This window comes from Fusarium subglutinans (genome assembly GCF_013396075.1).
Source record: "Fusarium subglutinans strain NRRL 66333 chromosome Unknown NRRL66333_c0000128, whole genome shotgun sequence".
NCBI classification, from domain to species: Eukaryota; Fungi; Ascomycota; class Sordariomycetes; order Hypocreales; family Nectriaceae; genus Fusarium; species Fusarium subglutinans.
Window position 1 is genome coordinate 13,519 of NW_023502191.1, and position 13,160 is coordinate 26,678.

Below are 13,160 nucleotides of genomic sequence, written 5' to 3' on the forward strand. Positions count from 1 at the left end.
GCACAAGTTCCGTGACTCCACGAGAGGGCTGAATGGTTTGTTGACCAGGTTGGGCGCTTTGTTTACGATTTCGTACCCAGGTGTCCGGGATCCGCAGAGTCCGTAAGTACGGTACATGTGAAACTTTGACTAAGGTATCGTGGACAAGTCCAACGACCAAACTTTCATTGAGGAATGATGCGTCATACGGTGCTCAGCTTTGGAGTTGCAAGGCGTTTCATTATGGTCCATGGCTCTTAATGCAGAACCGTAATAAGAGTTTGGGTTGAAAACGTCAAGTTGAACCGCCCGCCTCCGTCCAAGCCTTTGATGCACGTCTCCCACATAGCGGCTTATCCATCTCCCGATAACCAATCGTTCTCAACGATCAAAACAATCCGCCCAGGCAAGGCCAACCAACGAGAAGTCATCCCGAAGCTTGAAGAGCTGTAGTGGATCGCACGGTAGCACAAGCAGCTTTGACGTCGACAGACTCTCGGATAGCGAGGGCCTAGAAGAAAAAGAGAGGCAAATCAACGGCGATGCCTTGACTGAGCGTCGACTACTCCGTAGTGTCGGTACAATTGGTGAGTTGAAGAGCCTCGCTTGAACTGCCGTGACAAGTTTCCGGGATTGTTGGGCTGATATGAGGCCTAGAACGTGAGCGTGATACGTAGGTTGCAGTCAAGAGAGAAAAAGATGCCTAAGCGACTCCACAGCTTGGTTGTCACAAACGCGTGGCTCCCTCTAAACCCACGTGGCGGACCCCGCCAGAACCAACCAGGTAATACTGCTAAAATCACGCCTCACACCCTCTTCTTTTTTGCTTTTCTTTCCTTTGTTTTGTTCTTGGTGTTGGTTGTTGCTTCTTCAACTGGATCTGCAAATGGTCAATACCGCCACTTCATTACCTCCTCTCCAGTGCTGGGCTCAGATGGCGCTGATCGCTGACAAACGTGTGCAATGCGCGCGTCACCGCGTCATGTTTTGTCAGGGATAATAATAGCCTTGTTGTCTCATACCACTGTTCGAGACTCAGCAAATATGTACATATTTGATCAGATCATAAATCCACAGAATAGAAACAATAAAGCGGAGTTGCACCGTCGTGTCCTCCTTGCGCATTTGAGAGGCGGTGTTTCGAAGCGAAGGAGGGGACCCATTGCTTCGTATCTGTATGGCAGTTTTACGTGCAGCGGATTCCTTGCACGGCACGACAAGCTCAGTGATGGAGCCACGTGGGAATGCCGACATGGTTGGAAAGGTGACCAGTCACAGTCACAGTCACAGTCACACCAAGACACTTGAGAGTTGTGGATGGTGCCCTGATCAACTCGAACCCTGCGTCCCCAGTTTATACACGCCGCGCTCACAAATGAGCCATGAATTGAACTTGATGATCGTGGCTCAGGTTGCTTCATGATAGGGAAACGGATTGGCTGGCTTTTTGTCAGCCTTCATCTTCAGTCACGTTGCGGTGTAAGGATGATGAACGCCATGAGGTTTCATCCTCATCTGCCAGATTAACTGGTCATCAAACCCGACTATTCCCACTCTGACAGCTGCCCCGGCTCACTCGCCCACCCACAGTTGGATTGCTTGTTATCGTCCAGGTTTCGCAACACTTGTACAGTTTCGTGTGTATGATGAGAAATCCCCGAAACATACCTTATCTTGCGTAACAACATGCTGTCTGCTTATACATAGAGTCACTGTGATATGTGAGATAGGAAGACATGCAGAGTTTCTTGGCTTCTTGTCTACATACCTTTGAAATTAGAGACCGTTGCTATCATTTCAGCATAGATCGATCAGGTAGTGACATCAACGTGCAGGCTACCTCAACACCATTAAATCTTGACGATTCAATTTAACATTGATGAGGCTTGATACTCTGTAGACAGGCTAGACAGGATCGGTTAACGGTTAATGATAACCGCGCCACTGAGAAATACCCAGTCATTACCCTCTAGCCCCTGTACAGGGCTTGAAAAAGCAGCATTCTACTCCGTAAGAGTCAGCATTGTAAACGGTAGATGTACCCGAGCGAAGGAATGTATCAAACAGACTAACACGGAGATAAAAGACAAATGTAGATATCTTATCCCCAAGAGGCGCAATCTCGTGTTCCTTCTCTAATTAGTTATGTCTTGTTGGCTTTTACCTAGCCTCCTTCCAATAAATGGGTGTCTCGAACAGTCAGACAGACAGTCACTACCAAATTCCGAAGCTTTACTCCTTCCCTGAACTAACGTTAGTTTGATGCTAGGAAGTTACCAGGATCCCTTTTAGCTTCCTTGTTGGTCGCCCGTTCTCTCCATTAGGCAGTCTATTTCTGAAACCTGAGCCTCAGTCCCCCCAAGCTTCACCTTGATCCATACGAGACTTACGAGTGCTGTGAAGATTGCGGATACGTATCTCATGTTATTCAAGGTTACGTCGCAAGAGGGGATCAGCTGATCTAACGGCAAGACGCTTTTTGTCGGCGACAGATTGCTTGGCTCCTGGACGGAACTTTGAGTCGAGTTGAATTGCTCAGCCAGTCAAGATCCAAAGACCCTGGTCCCTGCCCCGGAGACGAGTTTCCAGAAACCTTCTAGAAGGAGTGAGTTCGGAGCCAAAGAAGCCGCGGTGCTGAGAATCACAATTTCGCTTCGGCAGAGACAAATCCACTGGCGTTCTTCTAAGTTGGGACGTGAGCCGAGCGTGACGTGAGCACAGAGCAGAGATGGATAATTTAGATACTGACAGGCTTCGTGTGAGATGCGGCTGGACTGGCACATCTGCCTGCCCGTTGAACCCAGCTGCCCACACCCAGCATTAATTAGTGCTTTGGGGTAATCTGGAGCAACAGTCCAACCAAGGCTGAGTGCTACATACACCTACACGACTACACCGCACACCGTAGTGATCCTTCTGACAACCTTCTTGACACGCTTGCCAATGGATGGCTCTAGCTCTTGGGAAGCATAGTGGTAGACTAATGAGGCTCAGCGACACTCTCATAATAATCAATCTCCGACGGAGACACACACGTTATCCACTGCAGACGCCAGAGCGAGGTCAGAGCGATCTATGGCGTTCGTTAGCCACGATTTACAACCACCAGTCTTTTCACTTTAACCAAAATCTGGCCAATTTACGAGAACCCTGAATTCCGGACTGATGAGGCGCAAGATTACAGATTCTAAGAGTCAGGGAATCGAGCTACCACGCTTGAGCATGACATGGCAGTGGCAACAAATTGTACAACGACAGGCGTAGCTATCAAGGAAGTAATCGGAGTGTCAATTCTGGGACGCTGACAAGGCCAAATTCATGCGTCAAGACGAATCTGGTGTTTGATTTATTCGGGCATCTCCAGGTCGTTTCAAAAGTGTGTTTCAGTGTCACCTCCATTCAAGGTGATTGACGGTTCCTGGTAAGATGAACAAGCATCAGCATCCCACACTCAAAACCGACGGCAGACACAAAACCCTGTCACTAATCTGATGACCAGCGTAGCAATAAGCCAATGGCTCACAATTTACGGATAGATTTGGAGAGTTTGCAGCATGCACATCAAATGAGGTGGAATAACTCTGGCATAGCTTCGGATGCACGCTCCGATGCAATTTGGAAGCACTTTCTTTGGTGAAAGAGGCCGCGTGGGGCAGAGTAAGGGGCAGCCACGCCCAGCCGCGGCATGGTTGCATGCACAGGAACTTGGGTGCTTTGATCGCATGGCAGCAACGTGATGCGGTGGATGGAGGCACTGAGCATGGCTACAGGGAAGTTTGCCAGCCGAAAACAGCCTAGCATGATGAATGGAATCCCTGGAGCCACGCGCATTCAAGGGCCGGCTGAGAACTGATTGACTGTGGAGGTGAGACAGTCATGCACACGCCCGCGGCTCAGCAGCCACTCACTGGTTCACCATGTGAGAGAGAAGATTATTACCCAGCAGCCCAGATGGAATGAACGATGAGATCAACAAAGATAGGGACAGCACAGCACAGCACAGCATTTCCAGACATTTCCCCCTTTTACCAAATATTCGCTGAATTACAGGTCACATTTGACCGGGGCATGCCTCCATTCTACTGTGCCATTGCCTGTGGCTGTCCCGGTCTGACGTCCCGGTTCATGCCAGCATGCAGCAGTCCGGCGCTTGGTTTCTCATCGACGGGAAACTGTGTACCGTACTCAGTACTTCGTACGTAGTACAAACCTGTCTCATCTACGGACGGACGGCAACGGGCTTTTTGTGCAAATCTACCAAGTAAGCATTCCTGTCTAGGCGTCTGCTATAGTGCATTGCCGCCGACAAAGCGCTTTTGGATGGACTAAAGATTTTGGCGCTGGCGAGGCGATGCTCTCAATCGCTGTGATTTGCAATGAGGCGTCGACCCAGGGGACACTCGCCTCTCATGGTTGCACAAGAGACGCTCGTGGCGGGCAAGCCACCGGCGGAATCCGTACGGATCACTGCAGCGGTGGAAAACATATTCCAGATGTGATGATTCGAGCAAGGTCTTGAGAATGTAGATTTGATCCCGGCTTGAGTCGTCATACAACGCCTCAAAACCGCCGTTTTACTGTCAATCAGTTGTGTCTCGCTCCCGATGCCTGTTGCACGCCAACCGATCAGATCAGTCAAGCAATGTACTATACATATATGGTATGGTGTTGCAGGGTGCGGAGGTGCTGCAGTTTGCTTTGCAGACCGCTTGCAGATCAGCAAAGAATGGTGCAGGCATTCCGCAAAGCTCAGAGAGTCGAATGGTTTCAGCCTGTGAACCCTCAACAAGTCTGATGCCCTAACGCGTTACGTACAGCGCTCTAGTGCATATATGTAGTCCCAAATGCAACAATAGCGCATGTGAGCTATGAGGGCCCCAGCGTCAATACCAGACATGCAAGCTGCTGGAAACGGGTATGCTGTATGTCAAAGTCTGGCCAGCGAGTGGATTTGGTGGTTAATTAACCCTACGTTCTTTTCACAGCTGCAGTGTTGATGGGGCATGACACTGGAAGAGAAGAAATTGATGAACAAATACTTACCGGATTGACGTGAGCCTATGTCTATCAGAATGACATGTTATCATGATCACAACTATTCATTTCGTTTGTCATATGAATATTACAATGTCATTGGGCTGGTGATATCAATGGATTTTTGTTTAGTGCCAACGCCCCTGTTCGCTTACAGTACAGCTGCTGACGGGCTTCCCCGACTTGTTGGTATGTATTCGTACATACAGAAACTAATAACGTTATTAGTTGTTGGTATTTGATTTATATTTTCCTCTGTTCTGCATGTTTCAGTCGGAGCCGAAAGGCAATGTGCTGTACCAAAGGTACGGTACCGGAAGCATCAATGGCGCTATTGAAGAGGGACTACTGCTGGCCGAGAGGTTGCCAAAAGCCTCCTTTTACGACTTATGAGAATTGATTCGCCAATTCTGCAAAAGAAGCTGTAGGTGTCTTGTGCTACGGGACGCTATGGTACGGTAGACACGGCGTGGTGAACATGCATACATATGGCCCTACCGACCTGCCTACCTCACATAGAATGAGATGACCGGTCAGGCTGGCGACATGTCGATACATCAACTCCAGCGCGAAGATGCGCTGAAGCCCCAGGACATGGGGTCTTTTGTCCTGGAGACATGTTATCACTGAATTGAGTGAGTGAGTGAGTGAGTGAGAGGCAAGCAATTCAGGCCCCGGCGTTCCGAGACGGGTTGCTGCAGCATACATAGCATGAGAGACAGCGGTGTTGAAGATGGATGAAAGCAAGCAAGCCCACATCGAATAGACCCTTGCCTGCATTTTTCTTCCTTTTCCTTCTTTTTCGGGGGTTTTTTTCTTCTTCTTCTCTCGTTAGGTAGTCTGCCTGTCTGTCTGTCTGTCTGTCTGTCTGTCTCCGCTCGCTTGCTCGCTTGCTCGCTCGCTCTTTGATTCTTTTTTAGCTGCTGGAGATTTTCTACCCTTGCCCTGGTACATAGCTTCTTTACCTGCCTGCCTAGTAGCCTGTGATTGCCCTGACCCTGACCTTGACCCTGGCTACTGCTTCTGCTACTGCTTGTTTAGTTTAGTTGTGGAGAGCGAAAAGCCAAGGCCAAGACCAAGACCATCACCTTCACCATTTCGCCCGCTATTCTCAGCGCCCATCTTTTGACCTCAGACAAACGAGAGAACGGAGGTCGGGAGAGACCCACCAGGAGGGGACTTTCTAGGTTAGGGACACGCCTGTGCATTCACTAGAGGGAACCCCATTTGATACCCCACCCTCCCCTCAATTCAGTTCAGTTCAGTTCAGTTCAGTTTTAGTAGGGTCGGCCGGTCTTGGGTCTTGGGGGGGTTCTGTACCAGTACCAGTACCAGTACCAGTACCTGTACCTGTACACTCTCACCTTTTTTTTTACCGTCTCTTTTCTTTAGGTACTCTGGGGCTGCCAATCCCTAATCCCTATCCCTATCCTATCCTCTCCCTCTCTCTGTCTCTAGGCTGTCCTGTCCTATTCTAGGTGCTCTACTAAACCTACCTGAGGGTATCTATCCTTTTCTTCTTTCACAGTCTGTGTCCCACTTGCGCTCTAGTTACTTACACTTACACCTGGGTCCTTGCTTTGACCATTAGTTGGACTGACTGATTTTCCTTCACCCAAACCAAACCAGACCAGACCAAAAAAAAAATCCACATCCCACACATCCACATCCACTTTCACTTGCACATCCACATCCACATCCATCCACGTCCATCCTCCTTCTTATTTGAACCTTTCCCACTGCCGTCACCGCAAAACTCCCCTCCTTCTGACCTTTCTCGTTCCCGTTAGATGGCCACTCTGTCGCAACACCAAAGGCCCACGGTTCACTCTGCCTCTCCTTCTGATACACCACTCGCACTAGACCACGACCAGGACCAGGATACAACCACGAACACACCACGCTCTTCTATTTCGGATCGTTCGCCTCTTCCTACACCTCTTCCACCAGCACATATCAACACCTCCGCTACCTCCAGTAATTCTTCTACCTCAGCCTCAAACCAGCCGACCTACGTCCCTTATCATCCCCAGCAGAGCCATCATCGCCATACGGCTTCCTCAGTTTCGAGATTGAACAACCGTTCTTCGACAAGCCTATTTGCCCTGGCCGCTTCAGCCTTTGATCGCACACAAAACGCCATTGCTGCTATTTCAGAGCCAGCCATTCGACCTCGACAGTCTTCTGGTGCTCTCTCAAGACTCTCCTTGCTCACGAGCTCCTCACCCTCGTCGGAACCCTCCAGTCCGGACAAGTACCACCGTCTACGAAGTTCCTCAAACCAATCGCTTTCCTCGGGTGCATATCTGGACAGCAAAGTCGCTCCCCAGACTCTGCAGGCGAACAACCCGCCGTCCCAGCCTTATACGTCCACAGACCCGAACCTCCCGCCCCCCATCAAGTCCTCCACAGCAAACAAGATGCACCAGACTTCTTCGCGCTTGTTGCGCATGACGGACGATGACCGTCCATTCACAAAGGTACGCCCTGTTGTCCTACCCAACCTTGTTTGGTGTGCCTTTAGGCGCCGTTTTACCTCGTGCGCGCACACGCGTAGCCTCTGCGCCATTGCGTCTTGTTGAAACCCTGTTTCTCCAAAAGAAAAAAGAAAAAGAGAAGAAAAAAACAGCCACTGACTGTTGCACAAATAGGATTTCAAGGATCTCTTCTCAACTCTTGTCGTCAGTTTGCTGCCGCTCTCAGCCCACCGTGTCCGATTGACCAAGGTTGAGTACACCTTTCTGTCCGAGGATGCCATCAACAACCTGGGCTCTCTAAAGTTCTCTCAATCCAACCGTATGCCAGACCCCAAGGATCCTTCTCGTATCGTCACAACCACCACAACCACAACCTTCTCCATGGCTAAGGACATGGCCCGCTCTATCTGTCAACGTTTTCTGGAGGCTCGCTTTATCGAATCAGCAGATGGCAAATATCAGCAGGTTTACACGATGAAGGGCTCTGTTTGGCAATTAACTCCCAAGGGTATCACTGTTCTGGATAGATTCTGCGCTAGAAACGGCATTCAACAGAAGCAAGTGTCGGAATTGGCTAACCTCGCCTCCACCCAGCTGGTGTTGTTGGAGCGAGACCCACAGACTGATAAGCTTCTCCACGACCAAGGAACAATCGAGGTCATCTTCCGCCGCTTTGCTGGCTCCGAGGGCCGCAACATCAAGACCACCGTTAACGCCGCCGATTCGGACTCGCTGCATGACTACCGAGATGGCCTCACCGGAGTGAAGATGGCGGCCGAGCGCAAGGTGAATGGCAAGACATATCGTGACACCTTCACTGGCAAGGCTGCCACTGACTGGCTCATGGACTGCTCAACCATCGTGGACAAGCGAGAGACTGTTGAGGTGGCCACTCTATTCGTTGAGTACGAATTAATGGAGCCCGTGGCCCAGGACCGAGCTTATATGTCGCAAAACCCTGGATGCAACCTGTTCCAACCCACCAAATACGCCATTTACCAGCTGTCGCAACGCGGTAAGGATCTTGTCAGTGGTGCTTCTTCTCGGGGCCGACCTTCGGAGAGCGAAGGCGGTGCCGCATCTCAGCGAAACGGCATCACTAGGGACTCCAACACCCAGCGATTGGACAAGATTCTCAACGACCCCGCGCTGCGTCTCCTCTTCCGTGAGCAACTACGAGATACTCACTGCGAAGAAAACTTATCCTTCTATCAAGATGTTGACGAGTTTGTGCGTAGCTGCAAGGCTGCCACAAGAGCGGCTCAAAAGTCGCCCAACACTAATGCCATGGACGGAATCAAGGAGATTATGGCCTCGGCGTATGGTATCTACAACGCCTTCCTGGCTCCAGGATCGCCGTGCGAACTCAACATTGACCATCAACTGCGCAACAACTTGGCAACTCGCATGACCAAGGCCGTTGGACAGGATGTGGCCATGATTGACACGCTACAAGAGGTGACGACGCTGTTTGAGGACGCTCAAAACGCAGTGTTCAAGCTGATGGCTAGTGTAAGTTTTGACTAAAACCCGCCCCTCCAGCCTCCAATTCCGTTCTCGGACATGCCGATCAGAGCGATGATGCGCAGGATGACAGATGCTAACGGAAAGAAAAAAAATAGGACTCTGTACCAAAATTCCTCCGCAGCCCCAAGTACGAGCAGCAATTGCGAAACTATGAGTTTGACGTGGTCGGCCGAGGACCTGAGCGAAGCCAAAGCAGATCAAACCGAAAGTGATGATCTCCAAGGGATCTGACCAGAAGCTGCACTAGGGAGGGCTGGCACTTGGCTAATGGCTAGCTACTGGCTGCTAAGCTTGAGAGGAAGAAGAGAAATGAAAGCCTAATCCAGAAGCGAGCCGCCATGACTTGACCTGACCAGACCAGACCAGAAAAAGGAGCCTTCCTCGCAGCGCTGGAGGAGAGTCAGTGCCTACAGGGACACGAGCAAGCATTCACATCCATCATTTGCCTCATTTTTAAACGAACGAGTCATTTGCATAGAGACGTTTGACAGATTTGGCTACCCGAGCGTTTGCCACCATCAAAACGATACCACCTAGAGCCATCCATACCTTCCAAGCATTATCGGTGTTATTTGGGTTTCCCGAGCTATTCTATCTTTGTTTTTTTTTTGCCTTTTGTTGTATTTTATTCGTTGCCTCTTCTTCCTTGGTTCCAAGGCTAGCGTTATGGGGGTCATGGCTATGCTATGCTTTGCCCAACTCTCCGCCTCCCGGCCCGGCTCTGCCTTTCCGACAACGGTCTCTTATTTAAGTTCGGATGCCTCCGATCTCACTCGGCCGGTTCCTAGTTTCGGTCCCTATTTTACTCATCGATCATGGACCTCGATGAAAAAAAAAATCTTGTATGGGAACTAGATCACGCTCGGGTCGGCCGCCGATACATCGTCGGGAGGTATGACGTCTTGGTATCGCCAAGCGAGGCATTGGGGGTACACGGTAGAAGTGATATCACAACAATGTGATGGCTGGCTACCTCTTAACTAGGTACCTACCTACCTATGTCGGGTACTTGGCTGAATCGAGAAGCGCTGCATTGGGTTTCCGAGACCGAGTTTGAGATTCCGAATCATGACTATGGATATATGATGGCCTTGAGTATGCGATCGATTGATTGATTTGTCCAGCGCGAAGAATGATTTTTGTTTTTCGACGACCAAAACTCACGGCATCTATGTTCTTGTTAGCTTTGTTGTTTGTGTTATTGTTGTTCTCTTCTTTTTCTTTCTACTTCTGGGAGGGGGGGGGAGGGTCCTATTTCTTCTCTACCTCTACCTCTCCCTCTCTCTCACTTTGTCTCTACTCATTTATTCATGCTACAAACGGGGCCACGTCGAGGAACCGAAAGTAATGCATTGCATTGGAAGGAGTCGGGTACATTTTACCAAACATTACACGGCGGGCCAGCGCTGAAAGACAATCGTACATAGAAAAAAACAGAAAGAAAGAAAGATATCTGAGCAGTCTCTCTGATGGATTTTGCCGAGAGGAATAAAGATGAAGAAATGAATTCGAGTCAAGCATGATCTGAATATGTAATTTGTGCCTGGCATTGATTGATTGATATGGCTGGTGAAGAGTCTGTATAGTAGACCGCACTTTAGAGACAGGAATGTGTAGTCATGATTCAGACACACCAAGAATGTTGTGTTTGTTTCTGATAAGGATATTGCCTCACTTGCTCAAATTATCTTGTGAGCACGCGATATGTCGCGATTCGATTGCATGTGCCGTGTCTAGCAATGATCAATCATTCATTCAGTCAATCAATCTCATGCATGCACGATCTACAGATACAGTACCTACCCCAGAAGTTTAATGAGAAAAAAGATGCATATAATAGGGGCAGAGACGTTGACTGCATATTCTTAATTAAACTACAAGACACAATGACCTCTTCCATTTTCTTCCTTTTGTCTCTCCTTTCTCTTCTTATCTTATTCTTGTGATATCTTGAGAAAAGCTTGTTCTTAGTTCATACCTCGGCACTCTTGACCCGAGCATTTGTCTCATCAGAGACTTCATGGTGTTATTGTCCACCGCAAACGAGCTGATGAACTAATCTAATCTTTTGACAATGTCTATTATGTTAGTGTCATGTCTGAGGTATGTGGGGGTCAACCGTCAACGGCAGATGAGTCAAGTAAGGGAGGAAAACCCAAGAGAGACAAGAGACAGGCTTCCAGATCGATCGATTCTTGCAGCACCGTTTCTTTTTCCTCTTTTTGGTCGAATCATGTGGATTTGTTGGAAATAGAATTAAGATTATAGTCGAATTGTTTATTTTCTAGTTTGTTTACATTCGTATTCAACTGTTTTGAGCACGACTTACAGTCTATCATTGGATACCGAGATATCACCCGCTAATCAAGACTCAAAAGCCACTTACACTCAACCACAACACAACACAACCAGACAGAAAAATATAAAATTACACAGAAACAAAACATCTCAACAGTCTCTCTCTCTCTCAAAATAGCACGTCTCAGAACAACTCATCTCACTTACTGCACACAAAATCCCCTCCCTGCATCATGCAACCAAGGTCAACAACTCCCTAGTTACGGAGCCCTAATCTCCTTGTGCCTCTCCCTTGCGCACTGGAATGAAGCCGCATGACGATGTGCCTGTTTACCATTCTTTCATGTGGCGGCTAGACTGTCGCAAGCTGAGAGAGTCAGGTCCAGACACAGGGGGCACCAGCCGAGATAAACATATTGATTCTTCTTGGCCGGTGTCTGACTCTGAGGCTTCACTTACAGATATAAGGCAGCCTCGTCAACCACATCAACACTCTCTTCTTCCTCCTCAGCACTCAGCATCTTTCTCGTTCTTTGCAACCCACACTCGTTAAACAAACCTCGCCCAAGTCACTCGCTTGACCACTGTCCTTCACTCCAATAAACTTTGCACTCGCTACTCCAACCGGAACTCACTCTTTCAAGTCCCAAAACAACCAAACAAGTCATTCAAGATGTACTCATTCAACACCGTCGCTCTCGTTGCCCTTGCTGGTTTCGCTGCCGTTGAGGCCGTCATTGTCTCTCCTGCTCCTCAGCCTACCGGCGTCAAGAACGGCACCGTCACCACCACCAGTGTGTACGATGTCTACACCACTGTCTGCACTGGTCCTACCAGCTTCCACCTCGGAGGCAAGGACTACGTCGTCACTGAGCCTTGCACTCTGACCATCACTGACTGCCCTTGCACCGTCACTGAGACTCACCCCGCTGGCCCTACTTGGATCCCTGGCAAGCCCGCCAAGACCACCGGTCCCCAGGCTCCTGTGTCTACCAAGCCCGCCAAGGGTACGGATGTCCCCAAGACTCCCGTCGTCGTTGCCGGCGCCGGTGCTGTCCAGGTCGGTCTCGGCCTGGCTGCCATGCTCGGCCTCATTGCTCTGTAAGCTCTCAAAGACAAGTAAACACTCTCACGAGTATCTTCAGTCTCAAAGAGCGATCAGTCACACGCCATCTGCTCGTCAGCTTGCAAACCTCCATCTGGGACTGGCCGATCTTTACGGCTCACAACGCTATGATTCTCTACGAGCACTCAACGAAAACTTCGCTTCGCTTCTCATCACCAACGTATTAATGACAACCTTTTTTGACCTCTTTGGGCCATCATGCACTCGCATTTAGACCGCTGAAGAGTGGGACTCTCGCTACTCCCATCTCTCCCTTCAAACACCACACTCATGTCTCAGACACTAGAAGCTGGGTGTGACTTGATCAAAAGAAGGATGAGGAAGAGAGACCGCCTGTTCAGGGGCTTAGAGCTGGTGATCTTCTTTGTGAACCCCATCCCCCACTAAAAGGGTTTCCCGGGGTTGGATTAGTCACACTGAAGGGGATTTCTTTTGTTCTTTTGGGACATTTTGATAGAAGGGCAGCTTCGGATGGCATTTGCATTGCTAGGAGATGATCTTTATCGTTGGTATAATATGAATACGTATAGTACTCAACGTAATTTTATCATTATGCTCATTCAACCCGCGTCCGATATTCTGTATATTGTTAATGTGCTCCGCTCGTAACTGATATGATATAATGTGATATTCAAAAGATAGACACAATAGTCCAGGCTAGAAATAGCGCCCCTGCTCCAAACCAAAAAGAAAGGTTGATCGGTGATGTTATGCTGCCG

At 49.2% G+C, this 13,160-nt stretch overlaps 2 protein-coding genes across 2 annotated transcripts; both read left to right on the forward strand.

The window, feature by feature from the left end:
• Positions 1–6,803: 6,803 nt before the first annotated feature.
• Positions 6,804–9,229, forward strand: FSUBG_8911 (developmental regulator flba; the record flags this gene model as incomplete). Its single annotated transcript, XM_036687368.1, has 3 exons — positions 6,804–7,493; positions 7,665–9,002; positions 9,113–9,229. The coding sequence occupies 3 exons, from the start codon at positions 6,804–6,806 to the stop codon at positions 9,227–9,229; spliced, it is 2,145 nt and encodes a 714-aa protein (XP_036535566.1).
• Positions 9,230–11,988: 2,759 nt separating this feature from the next.
• FSUBG_8912 (sporozoite surface 2 precursor) lies at positions 11,989–12,608 on the forward strand (the record flags this gene model as incomplete). The annotated part of the gene is made up of 2 exons (XM_036687369.1): positions 11,989–12,416; positions 12,461–12,608. 2 exons carry the CDS (start codon positions 11,989–11,991, stop codon positions 12,606–12,608), a joined length of 576 nt encoding a protein of 191 aa, XP_036535567.1.
• Between the last annotated feature and the right edge of the window lie 552 nt (positions 12,609–13,160).